General features: G+C 45.4%; 1 protein-coding gene across 1 annotated transcript in view; it reads left to right on the top strand.

Annotated features, from left to right (window-relative positions):
* Positions 1 to 19,269, top strand: part of LOC147120594 (uncharacterized) — a 93,994-nt gene extending 74,725 nt beyond the window's left edge. Inside the window, exons 13-15 of the mRNA XM_085984237.1 lie at positions 2,940 to 3,085; positions 9,839 to 10,013; positions 17,095 to 19,269. Coding sequence (XP_085840363.1) covers positions 2,940 to 3,085; positions 9,839 to 10,013; positions 17,095 to 17,396 — 623 coding nt within the window. The 3' untranslated portion in view covers positions 17,397 to 19,269. The remainder of the gene's footprint in view (positions 1 to 2,939; positions 3,086 to 9,838; positions 10,014 to 17,094) is intronic.
* Positions 19,270 to 24,443: the final 5,174 nt, after the last annotated feature.

Below are 24,443 nucleotides of genomic sequence, written 5' to 3'. Positions count from 1 at the left end.
AATTTGACTCGTAGAGAATCTGCCAGTCCTGCCCCGAATTGGCAGTGCTTTGACAGCTTTCATAATTTGGTGAGGTAATCAGCGTTACTTTCATTCTTGTGCTGATTCCTCCTGAAGAATTTGAATCGTTCCGCTATCAGCAGCGGTGTTGGGTTTAAGTGCTCCTGTAGGGTATCAACAATCTCCTTAAAATTCTTGTCCATTGGTTTGGCTGGAGTGATCAAGTTTCGTAACAGCCCGTATGTCCTTACGCCCATCAGATTTAGAAGTACCGATGCCTTTTTATCATCCGCTACTTCATTCACCTTGCAATATACCTCCACTCTTTCCACATATGTGGTCCAATCCTCTATATCACTATCGAAAGCAGTAATATTGCCAGTCTTCGGCATCCTGAAAATCAAAAATGGCGCTTCCCGCGCTTTTCCTTCTTCCCCGCCGAGTCAAGATGGCACCTCCCGCGCTTTCCCGCCACTGCCGCTGCTGCCAACGCTGTTCTCCGCGGTTCCCGTTGCGACCTGCAGCTTTTCGCGGTATTTCTATTATTTTTTTATATACATTTTAAATAGTTTCTCCGTTACTTGGAGAACTGTTCCCGTCATGGAGCGGACCCTCTGGGACTTTCCCCTCCCTCTGCTCGGTCTGAACGCCGACCTGCTTTACAGCACCGGCCGCCTCCTGAGTGTTCCACCCTCTGTCTCTCTTTGTTTCTGCTTTCCGACTCGCTGCCCGGCCCCGCTGCAGAGCCACCCGATCGAGCCCCAGCCCGCCGCGGCCCAGGAAGGATCAGTGCACTACCTGCCACCAGCCCGTTTAGCTGGTGAAACCACATTTTTTTTTTCTTGCTTCGACCTTCGTCTGAGGAATCGATCTCCTTGAGGTGCTGCCGAATTGCAGGTAAGTTCGTTTCTAACTCGTCGCCACTGTTAGATCCGTGTATTAATGGAGACACGGAATGCAGGAGTTGATTTACCAAGTGTTTATTGAACAAAGTCTGGAGGTGAACTAACTACACAAGATGCTATACAGGCTTATATACCCGAGTGGCCACTACCGGTACTACAGTACACAGGGGCTTCAAAACCATATTGTTCCTCTTAAAGGTACATACACTACAATTGCGCCCTCAGAGTCTGGAAGCTCCTCTGAGGAGTCATCTTCCTCTTCCTCCTGGACAGTGGTGGGAGGGGGCCTCTTGATGGACCTGTGGGAGAGTAAAGAGATGAGTTAGATATCTCATATCAAGAATGGGTACAGATACCATAATGCACATGATGACCATTCAGTGGCTGATTACATCAGTGCCCATATGAGTGACTGATATATGCCATGAAGCTGTATGATATGTAATTCTGTCACCAGGTTGCTGAGATGTTCTCCTCTCACCGTCTCCCACCTCCAGCTGCTCGGCCACTCCCGAGACTTCCAACGCAGCCTCCTCTGTTGTTGTGAGGGTCGCAAATGAGGGAGGCCCACCTCCAGTTCTCTCCCTCTCCCTCATATTATGTGCTCTCTTCTGCAAGGAGGGAAAGAAGAGAAGGTTGAGCGAGAGTGATGGAATGAGTGTAAGGAATGGATGGGTTACATCTTTAGAGGAGACTATGATGGATTGGGGTGGCAATGCCAGGTGGGCTCCTTGCATGTTGTTAGTTGGTATGATTGCATTAGGATGAGGGTGAGTGTGAGGGGTGGCTAGTAAGATGGGATGTGATAATGTAGATAGAGTGAGAGGGTTGGGTGGACTTGCAAGGTATGTTGGTGTGAATAATGATGTGCAGGAGTAGGGTTGGGAAGGCAGAGTGATGGGGATGTGATGCGAGGCACAGCAGGATGCAGTTGAGTGTGGCTTTGTACTCACTTTTCCAGATCTAATGAGATCATTGAAACATTTGTGGCACTGCACCCAGGTCCTCCTGAACACATCCCTGCTGTTGACCTCCTCTGCAATTTGGCACCAGGCTCTCTGTCTCCTGGGGAGGTCTCTTTCGCCCATTGGAAGGGAAGAGGACCTCCCTGCGTGCTCTCACTCCCGCCACAAGGAAATGGAGGGAGTCATCGGAGGACCTGGGTGCAGCCCTCTGCCTCTGTGCAGCCAACTGTTTGGAGCAATGAAAGCCTGCACACTCCTAGATGAACCTGCAAATGCAATGTGGCCATGGCTCCTTTAAATATTCTGTCTGAAAACACGTCATGGATGGTGTCATCGGACCCGCACCATTGAATTGGGTCGGGTAACGCGCAGGTTGGGCTTAATAGGCCCCGTTATCAGAAAGTCATTTTCTGCAGCGGGATGGAAGCAGCAACGGGGTCGTGACCCCCGACGCCAACCGCCCACACCTGACCCGCCCAGGTACAAAAAATTACAGCCTTAGTGTGGGATTCTGGGTATGGCAATGGAGGAAAAACGTTGCTGTCATTTGAGAGCTAGTTGGATGTTATGACAGTAAACTCTTTAGATGGATGAGCTAAGATTTTCTTCAGTCAAATTTACTGTGTGTTCAGCATGGAGATGTGGTTAAGGTCAGGACTGAAGGCATGAGGTTGTGTACAGATGGTGAAATATTTGAGAGCACCATGCTGCTGCCCTGTCATGGCCATAGAAACATCATCAGTGGAATGCAAGGGTTGAATAATGCAGACTGGAATGTCAGATTGATATCTGGGAGTTTTTGCTCAAATATCTTCAGTAGCCGGAAGCAAATTTCAGAAGTTTTCTTCTTGAAAGTTTACTTAATGTTTGCATCACAGTGAGCAGAGTGAGGGCTGAATTGCCTTTTCTGAATGGTCTTACTTTAATGGTTGTTGACGAGAGTGAAGCAGGTATCTAATTTGAACTGATTAGCAAAGACAGATCATTTACAAATGAAAAGCGAAACTTCTAAGTTAACTTTAGTCAGAATGTGCTTTGTTACTACATCTGCATCTATTTTATGTTCCAGCTACGTTTGAACTCCCAACAACTTGGACTAACATGAAAGATCAAAAAGTTGTGATGGTTGCTCTTCAGACAGGTACAGCAGAACACAATAAAGTAGCAGAGACATTCAGGAAATCTTGTCAGAAAACAATTGTTGACATAATCAAGGTACGCATGATCAATAAAATTTGATTTCATATGTTATTGCTTTTTACTGAACTTTATCGTGTAAAGCAAACTACTAAGACCCCTACTAAAGATTAGGTATCAGATGACATCAAAATTAAAAGTTAAAATTTATGCAATAGATGTAATTTGTCTTGGATTCTGGTGTGACATCCATCCATTTATCAATCTATCTATAATATATTATAAATCTTATCTCTGCATGCGCGTCCTGTATTTGAACCCTCCCACCAGTGGTGGCACTATAGCATCTCTAGTTTACATTCCCAACTCCTGTGCACCAACCAACTCTACGGGCTGGATTTTCATTGAGGTGTTGGGTAGGAGGCGGGACTACAACTTTTGAGGTTGTAGTCCCGCCTCCATCGAGTTTGAGCCAACCCACACGATTTTGACTTGATTGACCTTGTTGAGCCCACCCAGCGGGTTCAGCAGGCCAATTAAGAGCCACTCGGCAACAGGTGACGTCACAGATTGAAATTTCAGCTATCAAGACCTTTTGACAGATGAAATATCAACGTTTCACAGCTGTTTGAAGCTGTCAAACACTGACAATCTGTACTCCAGGTTAATTCCTTCCTCTCAGGATGATTTAGAGATCTCCCTGGAACAGACAGCAGAGGCTGCAGATTTTGACAGCTGGCGGCCATTCTGCTTTCTGTGCCGGTGAGATGAGGGACTCCCGAGACCTGAAGGAAGGAAGGCCGTAAAGGTAAGTAAAGGTTAGTAGAACTTCTTTAAACACTTTACACAGACCAAACACACTTACCTCTGCACTCATGCACCCATCACTCACCTGAACACTGGACATCTCGACCCCTCCAAGCCCTTCATCCCGACGGCCCGCCTCGCTAACTTGGCGTGGTTTGGAGCCATCGGGAATCCCACATTTCAACAATAAAAATAGAGATTAGGCTAAAAACTGCCTGTTAACAGGTAGTTAACAGGCAGTTAATTGGCACTAATCCCCTTCCCGACTCAGGGAGGCGGGTCCCAGTGCGGGGCGGGTACCCGCCTCCTTAGAAACTGGCATGGAGGTGTAAGGTTCTCAAAATTCCAATATTCCCCGAAGTTATTAATCAAAAGGGACCCTGGATGGACTTGATTTTAAAACCAGCGTACCCAAAAATGGCTGCGGTAAACCTGGTGACCAGGCCAAATGGGATTTTAAAACAAAGGTTCTGCAAAACAAGCAGGTCAAGGAGTTCAAGTTTTAAACTAATCAAAGACTTTGTAACGACTGATAAAATGAACAAAAAGACTGTACATTCCAGTCATTAAGTTGGAATGGGCTCCATCAAACCATTAGGCTTTCTGCATTTTAAATCGGGAACCGCTCACCAGAGACATTAAGCCTGAATGGGAGCAATTCACAACTTGTCTTTAACAACGGCCAGGGTTTCGAGGCTACTTTAGACATAACGACTATCACTCTACAGGTCATTTTTATAAACGTTTTTAAACAATTAAACGAGCTCACCCAAATCGGACAAAGGACTGAACTGATTTGGCACGCAGATAAGGGCTCCCGATGGGGGTATAACTATGGGCCCATCAGGAAGCCACTCCCTCTCTTGCCTCTTCCCTCCTGCCTCCTGCCTCTCAACTCGCTGCCAGATTACAACCAGGATGGGTTGTATGAAGAAGACTGAGTGGGGCTTCGAATAAACGGGCCCTCAGTCCAGCTCATTCAACCCAACAGGATCAACCAAGGAAGAACATCAACTGATGAAGAGCCCGTCCTGCGAGGTAAAATACCCAGGCAGAGACTTTAATATTGGGGTATTTTACCTGGACAGCAGCCTTGCAGCGCGCTGGAACCATGTTACGTCGGCAGGCCACAGAGTGCACAAGGAGTGAACCCAAAACCTTCAACTGTTTTTTTTTAAACGTAACAAGTTCTTGGATTGGTGAGCATAAAGTTTTGGCCCCTCATAGTCTAATCTAGTTAGGTATAAGGGGTGGGAATTAAGGGGATTGCTAATATAGTTGTTTTCCCTCGATTGTGCCGTGTGTTCCCCATTCCCTTTAAGTATAAGCATTTTATGTCTGTAGTGTGCTGTACCAGTAATTTTCTCGTGTAAGATCGTTATAATTTTTCAGTTCAATAAAATCTTGGTTCTTTTACACCAAGCCACTTGTCCACTCGATTTTCTGTATCGCTGCCTGTATCTAAGTCCGGTGTCCAGAACCCAGGGGGCAAGCGATTCGAACCGTTCAAAGAAGGTAGTCAGAGGCAAAGCTGACTGACCAAACACGCCTGTGCAAACCCCCTACAGAGGCGGGTTGGGGGTGGGATGTGGTCGGGACCCCCGATTTCGGGATTTTAAACCCCCACACGCCTCCAATCCTGACTCCACGGCCCAATGAAAATCCAGCCCTACATGTCTGCTTCCCAAATTACTGTAAATTTTACTAATTAACTATAAATTATCGTGTAAAATCAAAGTATACAAAGTAACAGAATGCATGACTTTAAAATAGAGACTGAATTACACCCTCGTGCTCTGGTCCAGTTATCCCCTGCCCTCTACTTGTGCTTCACCTGAAGACTACATTTGGTCTTGACTCTGCAAGTCCAATGCCATGCACGATTGACTAGGATCTTCAAACCCTTTGGCTAGATTTTCCTTCTTTTTACCACTACTTTCAGGTGATGTTGGGCCACTGAAACTAGAAAAATGGGATAGTATGGCCTACAGCTGCAAATACAACCCCAAAGGAGTTGCACCAGGATTCTCCTCCTGAAAACCTGCCAATCTGCAGTACCACCAACCCAGGCCCTTCTCCTTCTCATGTATGTTTTCCCATGACATTTCATCAAACTTCTGGCCCAAACCTGACAACAACAACAACTTGTATTTATATAGCACCTTTAACGTAGTAAAACGTCCCAAGGCGCTTCACAGGAGCATTAAAAGACAAAATAAATCTGACACCGAACCACATAAGGAGAAATTAGGGCAGGTAACCAAAAGCTTAGTCAAATAGGTAGGTTTTAAGGAGCGTCTTAAAGGAGGAGAGAGGTAGCGAGGTGGAGAGGTTTAGGGAATTCCAGAGCTTAGGGCCGAGACAACAGAAGGCACGGCCACCAATGGTGACCTCTAAGAACACCTCTCCCCCGTCACTGGGAAGTTGCTTCACTTTAATGGGATTGAATCCAAGTGGAATTTGTTTCTACCCCACTGTCCGACCCCGTTCTGATCGATCGATTCAAGCTCTATTCAGAATTTCAGGCCCCAAATGTTTTCAGATCTTTTGTCTGTGTTTGGACCAAGGCTGTAATGAGCTTTGGAGCCAAGTGATCCTGGCAGACCCCAAGCTGGACATCAGCGAGCAGGTTATTGGTGAGTAAGTGCTGCTTGATAGTACTGTCGACGACACCTTCCATCATTTTGCTGATGATTGAGAGTAGACTGATGGGACGGTAACTGGCCAGATTGGATTTGTCCTGCTTTTTGTGCAGAGGAGATACCTGGGCAGTTTTCCACATTGTGAGATAGATGCCAGTGCTGTAGCTGTACTGGAACAGCTTGGCTAAAGGCACGGCTAGTTCTGGAGCACAAGACTTCAGCACGAAAGCCGGGATGTTGTCGGGGCCCATAGCCTTTACTGTATCCAGTGCGCTCAGCCATTTTTTGATATCACGTGGAGTGAATCGAATTGGCTGAAGACTGGCTTCTGTGATGGTGGGAACCTCAGGAGCAGGCCAAGATGGATCTTCCACTCGGCAGTTCTGGCTGAAGATGGTCGCAAGCGCTTCAGCCTTGTCTTTTGCACTCGTGTGCTGGGTTCTGCCATCATTGAGGATGGGGATATTCATGGAGCCTCCTCCTCCTGTTAGTTGTTTAATTGTCCACCACTATTCACGATGGATGCGGCAGGATTGCAGAGCTTTGATCTGATCCGTTGATTGTGGGATTGCTTAGCTCCATCTATACTAGCACACCGTTCTCTCTGAGCTTCACTAGCTCTTCCTCCACTTGACTTTTCAACGCATAGGGGACCAGCCTTGGCTTACAATAGACAGGCTTTGCGTTGGACTTGATGCGGGTATGTGCGTCATACCCATTGATGCCCTCATAACTCTCTGTGAACATGCTTTCATACTTGTTCAGCATTGTGTCGAGTCGCTTCTTTGAAGCATCGACACTGAAGACGTTTTTCCAGTCTAGTTTTAACTTTCTCAACCAACCTTTGCCCATGAGTGTTGGCCTGTTGTTGTAGCTCACTACAATAATAGGCAGCTTTGCTGACTGGCCATTGTGTTGAACTATACATTCCATTCTAGGATTTCCCCGGAGTAGGTTTTTAACTCTACAGTACTCTTTGTAAGTGGTACTTGATTAAACTTACTCTCGTATGTGTCCTTACTCATGATAGAGCAGTCCGTCGCCATATTGATACACATATCAATATATTGGTCATTGACCAAAAGTTTTGTATGGAAGTCGCTAGTGGCATAGATACTGTAGATGTCTAGTTCTTCAACATCAGGTGTGTTCACTTCAATATTGTGAATTCCTCCCTTTTATTGTCGCTGCCTTGCATTGCCACTAGAATGTTTCTTACTTCCTGCTTTTGATCTAGGTCTGCAAGCTGTTGAAATATGGCCTTGCTTCTGGCAGTGAAAACACTTCACATTTCTGTATTGGCAGGACTGTGGTGAGTGATTTCCTTTGCAGCGATAACAATTCACTGAACTGCTCTCACCGACATGCTTTTGACCTGGTCTCACAGGTTTAGGTTTGGCGGTGGCCTTGTGATTGTAGTCCTCAGCTGCACTAGCCACTTGAGTTGGACGGAGCTCCCTCGCATTCTTAGACGCCATCTCCACAGATACGGCAACTTTGCACGCTATGTCAAACGTTAGATTCAGAGTGTTTAGTAACTTAGGGTGTGCGCACTCATCCGGCGGTCCACACACAATCTTATCTCGCAACGCATGATCCAAAAATGTGTCTAAGTTACAATGCAAAGACAGGTTCTTAAGAGTTACACTGATGGTTTCACTTTATTTTTGGTTTCTGGTAGCAAACTTTTAGCTCTCTGCTATTTCTAACGGCTTTGGGTTGAAATGGTCCCCGAGTTTCTCAACAATGTCTTCAAATGACGCATCCTTCGCTTTCCCTGGCGCGATTAGATTTGTCAACATTCCGTAGACATCAGGCCCGATCTCGGTTAGAAAAATTGCTTTTTTACATTCACAAATTACTTTAATTTGAGCTTGAACATTCTCAACTGCACCTGAATGATGTTATTGGCCCTAAAATACATCTCCATCCGCTCAATGTAAGAATTGAATGGTTCGTGAGCTTGGTCATACATGCCGAGGCTTCCGATGAATCCCGTAGGCGCGGCTATGATTGTCCTGATCCCAATCCCGTCGAACAGTGACTCAGCACGCTACCTGTGTACATGTGAGAATCAGCACCGCTGTTGCTGTGTATACATACATGTGAAGACGAAGCACAGACGATTCTGCATGAGCATTAACAGTAAAACATCGCAAAAATTCAGTTTAGGTGTCACAAATTCATCTTAGACTTGTCCACTTGAAGGTGAAACACTTCCATGATCCCTCAAAATGGCTTTGGGATCCCATCCTCATTGTCAAAATGTAATATATGTGGGTAAAACAAATGAAGAACAGAGACACGATGAGTTGCTAGTCCATGTGCTTGTTTTATTAGGCCAGAGCGAACTGAGCATGCTCACACTAAACCATGTGATAATACATTACCACACCAGATTTCCTTCCCTATAGGACATTAGTGATCCAGATGGGTTTTTACAACAATCTGATAGTTTCATGGATCACCATTACTGATACCAGCTTTCTTATTCCAGATTTATTTAATTAAATGAATTTAAATTCCACAGCTACCATGGTGGGATTTGGACTCAATGGCCCAGAAATTCGGGTCTCCACGGGTGAGTACGCACGGGGTACTCCACCGTGGGCCGAATGGAAGTGCCGGTTTTCTGCATGCGCTGCGCATGCACGGGAAACCGGCACTTCCGATCCTCTGAACGAAGAGGTTCAGAGGTCGAACACGCGCGCAGGAGAGGCTGTGCGTGCACTTTGAACTTAGGTTTTTTTTGCAGGTTTTCCCGGGATCGTAAGCCTGCAGTATTTTGAAATGTAAAAAGCAGACGTAAGGCCTGCTTTTTACAAGGTAAGTGGTCAATTAAATAAAATTAAAACATTTTTTCCACAGGTTTATTATTTTTAAATACTTTAAAGCAAGGTAAGTTTATTTTTAGCCCCGTTAGAATATAAAATTATTTTTTTCAAAAATTTAAATTATTGTTTAAAATAGTTATTTAATGCAATTTATAGTTTATTTAAAAAGTGTGATTTAAAAAAAATTTTATTTTAAGGTTTACTACTATTTTGGGGCCGTAGTATTTATAAGTTTTGACAGGTCTTCCTGTCAATCTTATGAATGGGCTTTTCCCTCCTCCGATTGGCTGCCCATGGCTCACGTGATCCCAGGGGACGCATCGCACTAGCTGCGCCCCTGGGACACGCAAGCACAGCGCGCCGGCAGCTGGGCCAGGCCCCAGAGCGGAATTCCACGGGGCCCTACAGCTCAACTGCCGGCGCACAAGGTAAGTGCAGGTCGGGGGCTTGCATCCGCGGGAAGCCCCCGACCCGAATTTCTGGGCCGTTATGTTTCTGGGCCTCTGGATTATTAGTCCAGTAACATACCCACTATGCTACTGTTCTAGGTCGAACGGATCCAGAATCGCAAGCTTTGGCAAAGTTATTCTGTCAGGAAAGAAACAGTACAAAGAAAGAATCCTGGGCTAAATATTGAGCAGATCCTTTATCATGGGACTACAAAGGGAATTTCCCAAAAAGTGAACAAAACTGGATTCAACAGGAGCTTTTGCGGGAGAAATGGTAAGAACCTGAGAAAATATGAGAATAAAAGGACCAAATACTGCTGGAATGTTCAGGCCAAAAATAGTCTGACAAAGAAAACCAGTGAAGTGTTTGAGGGGGCACTTACATTTTCAAATGAAAGAACTTAACAGCTGCCCGCTCTGAGTTTGTGTTACCGATGGTTAGCCATGAGTGGCTAATGCCATATGGCACAGGAATATGATGTACAGACAGACATGTCAGCATTGGAGATATCCCAGAGTGTAGCTTCAGCAGGCTGATGCCAGGGATTGGAAACTGTAGATATGAGGGGAGACTTGAGATACTGGAACTATTTCCACTGGAGCAGAGAAAGCTGAGGAAATTCAAGAGAGATTTTTTTTAAATTCTGAAAGGTTTTGATAGGGTGAATAACTCTAGTTGGGAGTCAGCTGGAAAGAACCTCTTTACATCGTGAGTTGTTGCAGCATGGTATGCTTTGCAACAGCGAGTGATTGAGACAAAGACCATTGTGTAGGTATTCGGGTTCACCTAAGTAGTATTGGACGAATTCCTACTAAATAATCGAGTTCGACTTCAGGAGAAACAATCAAGAAGTTCTTTAATGCAGGAACAGATGAAATACAGCAGGTAAGATAGATGGATGCAGGAGAGCCGTGGAGTAGGTCTTTCCCCAGCGGGGACGCCACGAGGACTGAGTTCGCAGTCCTGTGGCTTGCGTGATGACGTCAGCACATTTGCGTCGTGACGTCATCGCGTTTTCCCGCGCTTGGGGCGGTCACGTGATGCGCGTCGTGGCATCACCACGTTTGCCCGCGCTTAGGGCAGTCACGTGATGTGCGTGATGACATCAGCGTATTAGCCCGGCACTGCAGCTGGCCGTTGTGGCCGAAGTCGGGAGCAGGAGGCCGAACTGGGCCAGCGGCCGCCGCGGGAGTGAGAGGCCGAACCGGGCCGGCGGCCGCCGCGGGAGCGGGAGGCCGAGCTGGGCCGGCTCGCGTCTCGGTGAGTCACGTGATACGCGACATGACGTCACCACGTTACGCCGCGTTCTTAAAGGGGCAACAGCCCGAACAGGTAAGTTATATACATACATAGTTAAGTTAAAGGGAATTATGTATTATAAGTAAGGGACACCCGGTGGTACCGTCACAATTGCATCTTTTACGGTAAAATTGGTTAACTCTTTGAAGCAGAGGAAGATTCAGGACTATGAGGTAAGAGTGGGGCACTGGGAGAAGTTTTGGATTGCTCTAGCAGAGAGGTGCCACTGACATGCTGGGCTGAATCTCTATGGTTCTATGTAAGATTTTAAGTTAGGACTGTTAACAGAAAGACTTGCATTTATATAATGCTTTATCATTCCCTCTCGACACCCAATCAATTATTACACTCGATTTACAATGAATTATTACACGTGAAGTCACTGTTGTCACCTAGGCAAATATGGCAACCAATTTGTTCACAAGGCCTCACAAACTGCAAATTAAATGAACGACTAATTAATCTGTTTTTAGTGGTGTTGATTTAGGGAGGCATGTTGGCCATGACACCAGGTGAATGCACTGTGCTTCTTCAAATAGTGCCATGAGATCTTTTACATCCACCTAGAACACCAGATCAGCAAACAAGGCCTTGATTTAATGTCTCATCTGAAAGAGAGAACCTTCACCAGTGCAGCAGTCCCTCAGTACTGCACTGAACTGTCAGCATAGATTATGCACACAAGACCTGGAATGGAGCTATCTGACTGAGAAGTAAGAATATCACCAACTGTGCCAAGCTGCCACTTGGCTGAACTGTATATTTCAACCACAGAAATTTATAAACATACAAAAAGGATGAGTATGAAAAGGCCAGCTGGTCCATCAAGCCTGCCTCACACTCCTGATGCCAGGAGCATCATGTCTAGACACTTGCACCACCTCCACCTCCACCTCCAGCACCGCCCCCCCCCCCTTCCTCCCACCCAATGAGAGGCAAAAGATAGTCAGCACATACTGCACCAGCCGGCAACACATTCCAGAGGCTCACTACTCTGAGAAAACAAGAACCGCCTGATATCTAGTCTATTCCTACTCTTGCATAGTTTAAATGCACATCCCTGTGTTCTACCCAGTCTGTCAAACTGAAATAATCTTTCAACAGTCACACAATCCAGCCCTTGCATTATTTTATATACCTCTATCAGGTCATCACTAAGTCTGTGCTGCTCTAAAGTAAGTAGACCCAGCTGTTTAAGGCTGTCTGAATAACTAAGGTTCATTAAGCTACAAACATTCTCATAGATCTCTGAACCTTTTCGAGCACCACTATATCACCCACCATGTGAGGGGACCAAAACTGGGTGCAGTACTCCAGATGCAGTCTAACCAAGGACCTGTATAAGGACAGAATGGTGTCCTTTGACTTGTACTGAATGGTTCTGTTAGTACATCCCAATACCCTGTTTGCTTTGGCTTACTGCACAAGAAAAGGCCATTCAGTCACTCATACCTGCAACAACTCTTTCCAGGAGCAATCCAGAACTAATCCCACTGCCCTCCTCTTTCCCCATGACCTTGTACCTTTTTCAGCTTCAAATGTTTATCTACTTGACCTGGATAGAGAACTGGTTGGCAGACAGAAAGCAAAGAGTTGGAATAAATGGGTCTTTTTCCGAATGGCAGACGGTGACTAGTGGGGTACCGCAGGGATCGGTCCTAGGACCCCAGCTATTCACAATATATATTAATGATCTAGACAAGGGAACTAGATGTAATATCTCCAAGTTTGCAGATGACACAAAGCTGGGTGGTCGTGTGTGCTGTGAGGAGGATGCCGAGAAACTCCAGGATGATTTGGACAGGTTGGGTGATTGGGCAGCAGCATGGCAGATGCAATAGAACGTGGATAAATGCGAGGTTATCCACTTTGGTGTCAAAAACAGGAAGGCAGATTATTATCTGAATGGCAATAGATTGGGAGAAGGGGAAGTGCAACGAGACCTGGGTGCCCTTGTGCACCAGTCGCTGAAGGTAAGCATGCAGGTGCAGCAAGTGGTTAAGAAGGCCAATGGTATGTTGGCCTTCGTAGCAAGAGGGTTTGAGTACAGGAACAAGGATGTCTTGCTGCAGTTGTACAGGGCCTTGGTGAGACCACATCTTGAGTATTGTGTGCAGTTTTGGTCACCTTATCTGAGGAAGGATGTTCTTGCCATGGAAGGAGTTCAGCGAAGATTCACCAGGCTGATACCTGGGATGGCAGGAATGACGTATGAGGAGAGATTGGGTCGATTGGGCTTATAGTCGCTGGAGTTTAGAAGAATGAGAGGGGATCTCATTGAAACTTATAAAATTCTGACAGGACTGGACAGACTAGATGCAGGAAGGATGTTCCCGATGGTCAGGGAGTCCAAAACCAGGGGTTTATGGATAAGGGGTAAGCCATTTAGGACAGAAATGAGGAGGAATTTCTTCACCCAGAGAGTGGTGAACCTGTGGAATTCTCTACCACAGAAGGCAGTAGAGGCCAATTCATTAAATATATTCAAGAAGGAGTTGGATATATTTCTAAGGCTAAAGGGATCAAGGGATATGGGGAGAAAGCAGGGACAGGGTACTGAATTTGGATGATCAGCTGTGATCGCATTGAATGGCGGAGCAGGCTCGAGGGGCCGAATGGCCTACTCCTGCTCCTATCTTCTATGTTTCTATGTTACTCTTCCCTTTAAATATACCTGAACTATTCCGTGGCAAAGGAATCCATGTTCTAACAACGCTGCATAAAAAAGTCTCCGAACCCCTCTCCGCACTATCTTGGTGACAATTTTAAATTGGTGCCCCCTCGTCACAGACTCCCCAAACCAGAGGAAATAATGTTTCCCTATTCAGTGCATCTAAACCCTTTATAATTTAAAAATCTGTCACTAGATCTCCTCCTAGTTTCCTCTGTTCTGGTACAAACAGTCCCAATATCTCGTCTATCCTCATAACTTCATTCTCATGTCCCTGGTGCAATCCTGGTGAAATTATGCTGTCCATTCTCGATGGCTTTATTGCCCTTTCTAGAACTGAGTGCCCAAACTGCACACAGTACTCGAGCAGTGGCTGGAACAATGCCTTGTACAAATTTATAATTACTTCTTTATTCTGGTATTTTATCCTCCCATTTATGAAGCCCAAAGTGCAATTGGCCTTTTTATGGCTGTATTGACCTGCACTCACCTCCAGACATGTCAAAAACAAACAGGGCTAAAAGTGACTGGCTGCAGCTGTCACGTGGCCTGCAGAGAAGCCAAATGCCACCAATGTATTTTCTGTTTCTTCCCTTTAAATCCTCGTTTCTCTGTCCTTCTCTTCTTTTACTGTCTCCTCTCTTTCTCTTTCTCCTGCGCTCTCTGAACTCATCAAACTGGGATTTGCAAGTGTTTTGTTTCATCTCACTGGAAAGTGAATGTTTCCCGACATTTCTAGTAGGAGTGAAAAAATTGGTTAAAAATATAGGGCCTGTAGTTTTAAGATAGGACTTACACTATCTCTGGAATCCTGGCCTAACCCTAAGCCCTGCCTCCATGGGCAGTCCAGCTGACTGAGTGTGGGAGAGCTGTTAAGCCCATGTTAACACTAAAAAAGATGTTTAGAAAAGAAAGGTCAACTGTAGGTGGATTGCAGTCCTCTTTCATTAAGTAACCTACTTAATGGTAGGGCAGTGGGAACTCCCATTTATGCTCATAAGCAGGGTGTCCGTCACACTTCTGGCAAAGTTACGGCAGCAGAATGTCTCAGGAAGTTCAGAGCCATTGTATTATCTGTGGTGTAAAGTGATAGAGCACGGGTCAAACACTGCCTTTTTAGAGCACGAGTCAAACACTGCCTTTTTAGAGTACGGGTCAAACACTGCCTTTTTAGAGCACGGGTCAATCACTGCCTTTTTAGAGCACGGGTCAAACACTGCCTTTTTAGAGCACGGGTCAAACACTGCCTTTTTGGAGTACAGGTCAAACACTGCCTTTTTAGAGCATGGGTCAAACACTGCCTTTTTAGAGCACGGGTCAAACGCTGCCTTTTTAGAGCACGGGTCAAACACTGCCTTTTTAGAGCACGGGTCAAACGCTGCCTTTTTAGAGCACGGGTCAATCACTGCCTTTTTAGAGCACGGGTCAAACGCTGCCTTTTTAGAGCACGGGTCAAACACTGCCTTTTTAGAGCATGGGTCAAACACTGCCTTTTTAGAGCACGGGTCAAACACTGCCCTTTTAGAGCACGGGTCAAACGCTGCCTTTTTAGAGCACGGGTCAAACACTGCCTTTTTAGAGCACGGGTCAAACACTGCCTTTTTAGAGCACGGGTCAAACACTGCCTTTTTAGAGCACGGGTCAAACGCTGCCTTTTTAGAGCACGGGTCAAACACTGCCTTTTTAGAGCGCGGGTCAATCACTGCCTTTTTAGAGCACGGGTCAAACGCTGCCTTTTTAGAGCACGGGTCAAACACTGCCCTTTTAGAGCACGGGTCAAACACTGCCTTTTTAGAGCACGGGTCAAACACTGCCTTTTTAGAGCACGGGTCAAACACTGCCTTTTTAGAGCGCGGGTCAATCACTGCCTTTTTAGAGCACGGGTCAAACGCTGCCTTTTTAGAGCACGGGTCAAACACTGCCTTTTTAGAGCACGGGTCAAACGCTGCCTTTTTAGAGCACGGGTCAAACACTGCCCTTTTAGAGCACGGGTCAAACACTGCCTTTTTAGAGCACGGGTCAAACACTGCCTTTTTAGAGCACGGGTCAAACACTGCCTTTTTAGAGCGCGGGTCAATCACTGCCTTTTTAGAGCACGGGTCAAACGCTGCCTTTTTAGAGCACGGGTCAAACACTGCCTTTTTAGAGCACGGGTCAAACACTGCCTTTTTAGAGCACGGGTCAAACACTGCCTTTTTAGAGCACGGGTCAAACATTGCCTTTTTAGAGCACGGGTCAAACACTGCCTTTTTAGAGCTCGGGTCAAATGCTGCCTTTTTAGTGTAACATCTTAACAGAACGGGAAATTGTACTTCATGTCCAAATAAATTATTTATTTATATGTTTACTACAGTTATACAGGGCCTTGGTGAGACCACATCTGGAGTACTGTGTGCAGCTCTGGTCTCCTTACCTAAGAAAGGATATACTTGCCATAGAGGGAGTGCAGCAAAGGTTCACCAGACTGATTCCTGGGATGGCAGGACTGTCGTATGAGGAGAGATTGGGTCGACTAGGCCTGTATTCACTAGAGTTTAGAAGAATGAGAGGGGATCTTATTGAAACGTATACAATTCTGACAGGGCTGGACAGACTGGATGCAGGGAGGATGTTTCCCCTGGCTGGGGGGTCGAGAACGAGGGGTCACAGTCTCAGGATACGGGGTAGGACATTTCGGACTGAGATGAGGAGAAATTTCTTCACTCAGAGGGTGGTGAACCTTTGGAATTCTCTACCACAGCTCTAGAGGCCAAGACACTGAATATATTTAAGAAGGAGATAGATTGACTTCTAGAAACAAAAGGCATCAAGGGATATAGGGAGAGAGGGGGAATATGGTATTGAGATAGAGGATCAGCCATGATCATATTGAATGGTGGAGCAGGCTTGAAGGGCCAAATTGCCGACTCCTGCTCCTATTTTTCTATGTTTCTATGTTTACATTTCTGTGACTACAGTGTATTCATTGTGTGCTTTCCCTTTGTGACTGCAGCCTCTTTTATGTTGAGCCCATTTTAATTCAGACGCAGGGTGATTGGCATCCATCATCCCTCTCCCCTTGTTTACACCGCTAAATCCAGTTTCATTATCCCAGGGGCGGACTCACATACTCCTGAAAAACTGGGTGCGAGAGCAGCTGAGGGGATAAGGGAGTCTCACTTAACACTGGGAGCTGGCTCAAGAGAGCTGATGTCCTGGAATCCAAAATAAAACAGGACCAGCATAAAAATATCTTATTTCCAGATATTTGGAAGTTTGGTTTTCCTATTTATCATAGTCCCTGTGAGTTTTCATGTGTTTTTAGTAGTGGTGCATTACAGCGGATTATCAGTTCAAGTAATGACTTCAGCTATTATCTAATAGTGTACTTTTCATACTTTTTAGCCACCATCTACGGAAGAGGAACTTACTTTGCGTTGAATGCCTCGTTTTCATGTTATAAGAAATACTCCAACCCTGACTCTGAGGGATGCAAATACATCTATCAGGCACGAGTGATTACTGGGAAGAAATGCAAAGGAACAGAAGATATGCTGGAACCAACACCAGTAGATCCACAGAAAGATTCAGCTGACCTTTGCGACTGTGCAGTGGACAACTTATCTAAACCTACCGTTTTTGTTATTTATTGCGATGATGGGGCATATCCGGAATACTTGATCACCTTTAAACCAAGGACAGCGTGAGTCAGAGGGACCTGTCTAGTTGGGGTCCAGCTGGGTGGGACTGCACTCGCCTGGTTCCATTCTTATCTATCTAATCGTAGCCAAAGAAACACCTGCAAAGGCTTCTCTCCCCGCTCCCCCACCATTACCTCTGCTGTCCCACAAGGCTCCATCCTTGGCCCTCTCCTATTTCTCATCTACATGTTGCCCCTCAGCGACATCATCCAAAAACACAGCGTCAGTTTCCGCATGTACGCTGACGACACCCAGCTCTACCTCACCACCACCTCTCTCGATCTCACCCCTCACTGCCCACACCATTGCCGCTGGGTGGGGTGGGTTAAAATCAAGTCTTGAGGATGACTAGTGGATTGACTGTGGGGCTGTTCTTCAGTCGACTGGCCTTTCTGCAGTCTAGTGCACACCCTGTTTATTCTTGGTTAATAAGGCTACTAGGCACCAAAGCTTTTGCCATAGCAATAGAAAAAAAGAGGGAATTCATAATTTAAGGAAACCAAGGATGAAAACTATGCCCTAATGTTTACACTAGTTATTAGAACTCCCAACAAACTGTTACTTCACAGCCACAGTAAGGGCACCACGGGCATTAAAATCCCCAACACCTTCTCACCAGTGCTGCAATAAATAGATTAATGAACATGTAAATTTGGCATTACAATTTAGGTTACACTGTCAGCATTTAAAATTATAATTTTCTGTGTTTCTCAGGATGAGGGATTTTTTAAATTTCATTTTGGGTGCTCCCACATAAAGGTGCAGCATGAGTTAGATACAGCGTAAAGCTGCTTTTGCTTTGTGCCAATAATGTGCCTTCATTGATCCCTCGGTGATCTCGCGCCCACCTGCGACACCAGTATGAATTATTCTCTATTTCCAACACCAGCCACCCTTATGGCCTGTTAAAGACAGGATGCCAGTTTACTACCAATTCGAAAGAAATCAGGAGTTTGTTTGCTCTGGGCCTGTGTCCATTAAGATTGTGCCTGCCCAAACACAGGTCACACAGATCACACTGTGGAGTAACTAGGAAAAACTGCAAATGCTGGAAATCTGAACTAAAAATAGAGAACGCTAAAAAAAACAGCAAGTCAGTCAGCATCCTTAAAGAGTAAGGACAGATTATAACGTTTTGGTGCATACCTTTCAGGGTACACGTGTGAAATATCATACCTGTCTTTTTCTCTTTATGGATGCTGATGGGCTCGCTGTATATTTGCAGCATTTTCTGTTTTTACTTCATTTCACACAGGACACAATATGATCAGTGGAGTAAGGAGACAATCATTTTGGGCTGGATACAAACAAAGAGATGACACAGGAGTTGACCAACTCACTCCCCCAACCATTACAATTTTGGTAAAGGATCCTACGTTCATCTGCACTCGAGCTCATTCTGTCTCTCTTAAAAAAAAAAAAATCCGATAGCTTGTTACGAAAATTCCAAGTGTATATATACAAAAAACTGATTTATTGACTTGCTCAACTTACCTTGGCACCTCTGGATGTTGGCATGAGACCTAATTCACATCAGGCCTCCTAACAAAATAAGTCCTGTTACCAGGACGATGGAATCAATCAGAAAAGTCAAAGACAGCCCAAGACATCATAAAGATCAGCAGAAACGCCACGGTAAAGAGTTAATCCAGTTGGCTTTTAATACCAATTGTCATTTAAAACACAAATTATTTCATAAGATATTTCAAATATCATGGCTGAAACTATTTTGCAGTATGATTAAATTGCCTTACTGATAAATTAACCTTTTGTGTATTTGCATATTATAAACTAAAATAATCGTATTACTCTAAAGTGCAATCAATGTCATGGTGGAGGGAATCTCTGAGGAAGTTGTCATTGTAAACATCACTCTCAGTGATTTTGTTCATAAACATTTAATTCAATAAAACATAAATCTGCATATTGTTCTACCTGTCATGTTTGCACAACATTTGAGTGTGCAAATTTAGAAGAAATATTTAGTTTCCATAGTAACAGGGAAGGTTACATGTCCTTTTTCATCATTTATACCATCAAATGCTCAGCATATCTACCCACAGCAGACCTCAATATAGTGCTGCCCAACCCACATTGTAGACAGGCCCTACGCAAATGAAAGTATGTTTTTATTAACTGAGGCTACTTGCTCTTCCCCAATAATGTGCCTTCACTGATCCCTTAGTTCATTCACCCACCTGCTACACATGTTTGAGTTAATGTCTGGTTCCCACACGAGCCTCTTTATGGCCTTGCTTTGGAAGGAAATGTTGAGTAAGTGACACCCACTCCAAATGAAAAATGTTGCCAATTTAAAAGGTTTAAATCATGCGTAATAATAAACTGCTCGAAAACATAACCACTGCAGACTTAGATTGAGATAGTCGTTATGTAGTATGTGGTTATGTAATATTTATAAACAGTGGCTGACTTAAAATAAAGATGCTTTAGTAAGCATCTGCCATGGACAGCTGGAGCTGATTATAATACTTAATGCTGTTTAGTGTTTTGATTCATTCTGATAATGCAATATCATATTGCTGAAATATTTAAACCTGTATAGCACAGTGATTGCAAACTATGTGATGTAGGGAGTACAAATGCATTAAGGATAAATAATATAAAGTGCACTTCTTAACATACTCCAGGAAAGTGTCCTTAGCTGCCCAAATCAAAATGAGAATTTGCCGCTAGCATGGAGGACAATATCACTGTATACACTTCAGCAATTGCTGCCTGCTGGACCACGAGTTTTAAACATAGTAACAAGTACAGGAAACTTTCTTTTATCCGGCACGGACGGGACCGACGTGGTGCCGGTTCATCAAAAATTCCGGATAACCGAACGCTATAGTAAAAGATACGGAGCTGAGAACTCCGTATAAAGCAACAAACCCTGTTGCAACAGGTTCAAAACAATGGCCACAAGTTGCAAGCGTCTCTGTATCTTAGCAACAGCTGCAGCCACACCCTTGCACAGCAACACATGGAGCAAAGCAAGTAATAAAAGTTACCTGAACCTACTGAATTTTGCCGGTTAACCGACATTTCCGGTTATTTAGGGGCCGGTTAATTGAAAGTTTCCTGTACACTGATATGTTCACTGATATTCTCACTACACAGGATTCAATGTGACTTTCTAAATGCTTTGTTTCCAACTATTTTCTTGAACTCTGGATTGTGCCTAGTTGTGGATGAATGTAGTAGCTCTGAAATGTGAACGTCAATCAGCATAGATCAACACTATGATTTCACGTGCTGAGCGGAAAAAACAGCTTCATACACATACACCAATCATAAAGAAAAGAAGTCTTGCATTTATATAGCGCCATTCACGACCTCCGGGTGTCCTAAAGCACTTTTACAACCAATGAAGTGCTTCTGAAGTGTCGTCACTGCAGTAATGTAGGAAACACGGCAGCCAATTTGCTCACAGCAAGGTCCCACAAACAGCAATGAGATAATGACCAGATGATCTGTTTTAGTAATGGTGGCTGAGGGATAAATATTGACCAGGACATCGTGAGAACTTCCCTGCTCGTCTTCAAATACAGTCATGGGATTTCTTACGTCCACCTGAGAGGGAGGACGGGCCCTCGGTTTAACGTCTCCGAAAAATGGATCAGTCAAAGAGCAGCAGTCTTGATTCTTGGGTACTTTGTACATGGCATAGTCCTCCAAAATTCAAGTATTTTCTCTTTCAGAATTGGCTTCAATCTTCTCCTCCGTTGTACAGCTGAGTGTGACTGCCCTCACCTGCTGCCACACTTAACTATCCAGTCACAGTCAGAGAATCTCCTGCAATGACATCTCTTCCCACCCCATTACCTCTGGAGTCCTCAAAGGATGTATCCTTGGATCGCTCCATTCCCACCAATCCCTTCCCTGGTCACTGTGTCAGGCTGAACTAGACTGTTTCCAACCTCGGCAACCAATTGGACCCTGATCTGGACTTCCAACTCCATATCCACTCCATCACAAAGACCGCCTACTTCTACCTCCATAGCATTGCCCGTCTCTGACACTGCATCAGCCCATGTGTCGTTCATGCTTTTCTCACCTCCGACTCGAGTATTCCAATGCTTCCATCTTCCACCCTCCATAAACTTCAGATCATCCAAAACTCTGCTGCCCATATTTTTTTTAATCATTTATGGGATGTGGGTGTCGCTGGCAAGGCCAGCATTTATTGCCCATCCCTAATTGCCCTTGAGACTGTGGTGATGAGTCGCCTTCTTGAATCGCTGCAGTCCGTATGGTGAAGGTACTCCCACAGTGCTGTTAGGTAGAGAGTTCCAGGATTTTGACCCAGCGACGATGAAGGATCGGCGATATACTTCTAAGTCAGGATGGTGTGTGACTTGGAGGGGAACTTGTAGGTGGTGGTGTTCCCATGCACCTGCTGCCCTTGTCCTAGGTGGAAGAGGACGCGGGTTTGGGAGGTGCTGTCAAAGAAGCCTTGGCGAGTTGCTGCAGTGCATCTTGTAGATGGTACACACTGCAGCCACGGTACGCCGGTGGTGGAGGGAGTGAATGTTTAAGGTGGTCGATGGGGTGCCAGTCAAGCAGACTGCTTTGTCCTGGATGGTGTCGAGCCTCTTGTGTGTTGTTGGAGCTGCACTCATCCAGGCAAGTGGAGAGTATTCCATCACACACCTGACTTGTGCCTTATAGATGGTGGAAAGGCTTTGGGGGGTCAGGAGGTGAGACACTCGTCGCAGAATACCTAGCCTCTGACCTGCTCTTGTTGCCACAGTATTTATGTGGCTGGTCCAGTTAATTTTTTGGTCAATGGTGACCCCCAGGATGTTGATGATGGGGGATTTGGTGATGGTAATACTGTTGAATTTCAAGGGGAGGTGGTTAGTGTTACGTATTGTGTGTTCTCCTCCCACCTGTGGTGGCGCTGTCACAGGAGATAAATGGTTGGGTGTTCTCTGTTAAGTTTTAGCTCTCTTTGTTCGGAACTTTCCAGAACTTCCTTTCCTTCCGATAAAGCACTTCATGTTTGAATCTCTGAGTTCTGAGTCCTAAATTTGTCTAGGTAGAAAGGTACCGACACAACAAGTGGCAACGAGGAGCGGATGAATCTGCGTACGTTACGGTGCAGTGAGTAAACAGAAAATTTAATTTGAAACGTGAGATGGCTACTATATTAGGAAACATCGGTGATTTTGATGAAAATGTGGAGCAATGGAGCGCATATACGGAACGTTTTGACTATTTTGTATTGGCGAATGCGGTGGCAAATGAAAAGGTCGTGCCTACCTTTTTGAGTGTAATCGGGCCGAAGACTTTCAATTTACTTCGCAGCCTCATGCAGCCAGATAAGCCAGGAACTGAAACATATAAGCAACTAGTGGAAATTCTTGGAGCACATTTTTCACCAAAACCTCTGGTTATTGCTGAGAGATTTAGATTTCACAAACGGAATCAAGAGGAGGGGGAATCAGTGACGATGTTTATTGCTGCTTTAAAAAGGTTGTCGGAACACTGCCAGTCCAAGGAGGTGCTGAATGACACCATTAGAGACAGACTTGTGTGTGGTCTGCAAAATGCAGCCACACAGAAGCGCCTTCTTACTGAGGACAACCTTACTCTTGAAAAGGCCATTGAAGTTAGTGTCTCCATGGAGATGGCGGAAAAGGAGGCTCACCAGTTGAGTTCAACAGGGAGAGTTCACAAGGTGTCGTCTGAGCCTAAAGGTGCGCGGAACGGCACATGTTACCGTTGTGGGAAAACGGGCCATCATGCTAATGACTGCTGGTGTACGGAGCTGGAATGCCGAAATTGTGGCAAAAAGGGTCACATTGAACGCGCCTGTAGAGGTAAAAAAAGAACAGACAGAGCTGGGAAGCATGGAAGCAAGATGTCTGTATTTGGACAAGAGAGGAAAAAGAGTGTTCATTCAGTGCAGTATGATGGAACAAGCAAAACAGAGGGGAGCGACACCTCTGAGGAGGAAGAGGTGCACATACTGACGGTTGCAGGTGGTTCAAATGGCTACTGGGTGTCACCACTGGTGGAGGGACAGTCAGTGCGGATGGAGGTGGACACAGGCGCGGCTGTGTCCCTTGTTTCAGACACTGTCTACAACAAAATGCTAAAGCATCTTACCCTTCAGCCAACAAACATTGTGCTAAAGACGTATACCGGCGAACCTGTGGCCATGAGAGGCGTCATTGAGGTGACAGTTAAATTGAACGGACAGACTGCAAAACTGCCACTATATGTGGTAAAGGGAAATTACCCATCGCTACTGGGACGTGCGTGGCTAGAGAAAATCACGCTGGACTGGCCTGCAGTCCGCATGATGTCAAAAGGGGAGTCAGGTCTGACTGCAGTGTTAAACAAACATGCAGAACTCTTCAATGGGGAACTTGGGAGCATGAAAAAGATCAGCGTGAGACTGGACATTAAACCTGACAGCAAGCCGAAGTTTCACAAAGCCCGACCTGTACCCTATGCAATTAGGCCAAAAGTTGAGGCTAACTTGGAGGCCTTAGTCGAGAATGGAGTCCTGGAGCCTGTGAGCGTGAGCAAATGGGCCACACCCATTGTTCCTGTCCTGAAAAAGGATGGATCTGTTCGAATCTGCAGGGATTTTAAAGTGACTATTAACCCGGTGCTGTCTGTGGAACAGTACCCTCTTCCCCTCATTGATGATCTTTTTACGGGCCTGGCCGGAGGGCAAAAGTTCAGCAAAATAGACTTATGCCAGGCTTATCTACAAATGCATGTCGATGACAAATCAAAGGAGCTGCTGACAATTGTGACACACAAGGGGCTATACAGGTACTGCCGCCTTCCGTTTGGAATTACGTCGGCCCCTGCTCTATTCCAAAGGGCAATGGATCAGATTTTGAGTGGCCTGCCAGGAGTCCAGTGCTACCTGGACGACATCCTTGTCACTGGGACAAATGAGGAGGATCATCTTCTGAACTTGGATACGACACTACAACGACTGAAAGAGTACGGACTCAGAGTTCGTAAAGACAAATGTAAATTCTTTCAGTCTTCAGTTGAGTACCTGGGGCATGTGATTGACGCTAC

This window comes from Somniosus microcephalus, chromosome 4 (assembly GCF_052327205.1).
Source record: "Somniosus microcephalus isolate GS21.2 chromosome 4, FLI_Smic_1.0, whole genome shotgun sequence".
NCBI lineage: Eukaryota > Metazoa > Chordata > Chondrichthyes > Squaliformes > Somniosidae > Somniosus > Somniosus microcephalus.
This window is presented reverse-complemented; position numbering and strand designations above follow the sequence as displayed.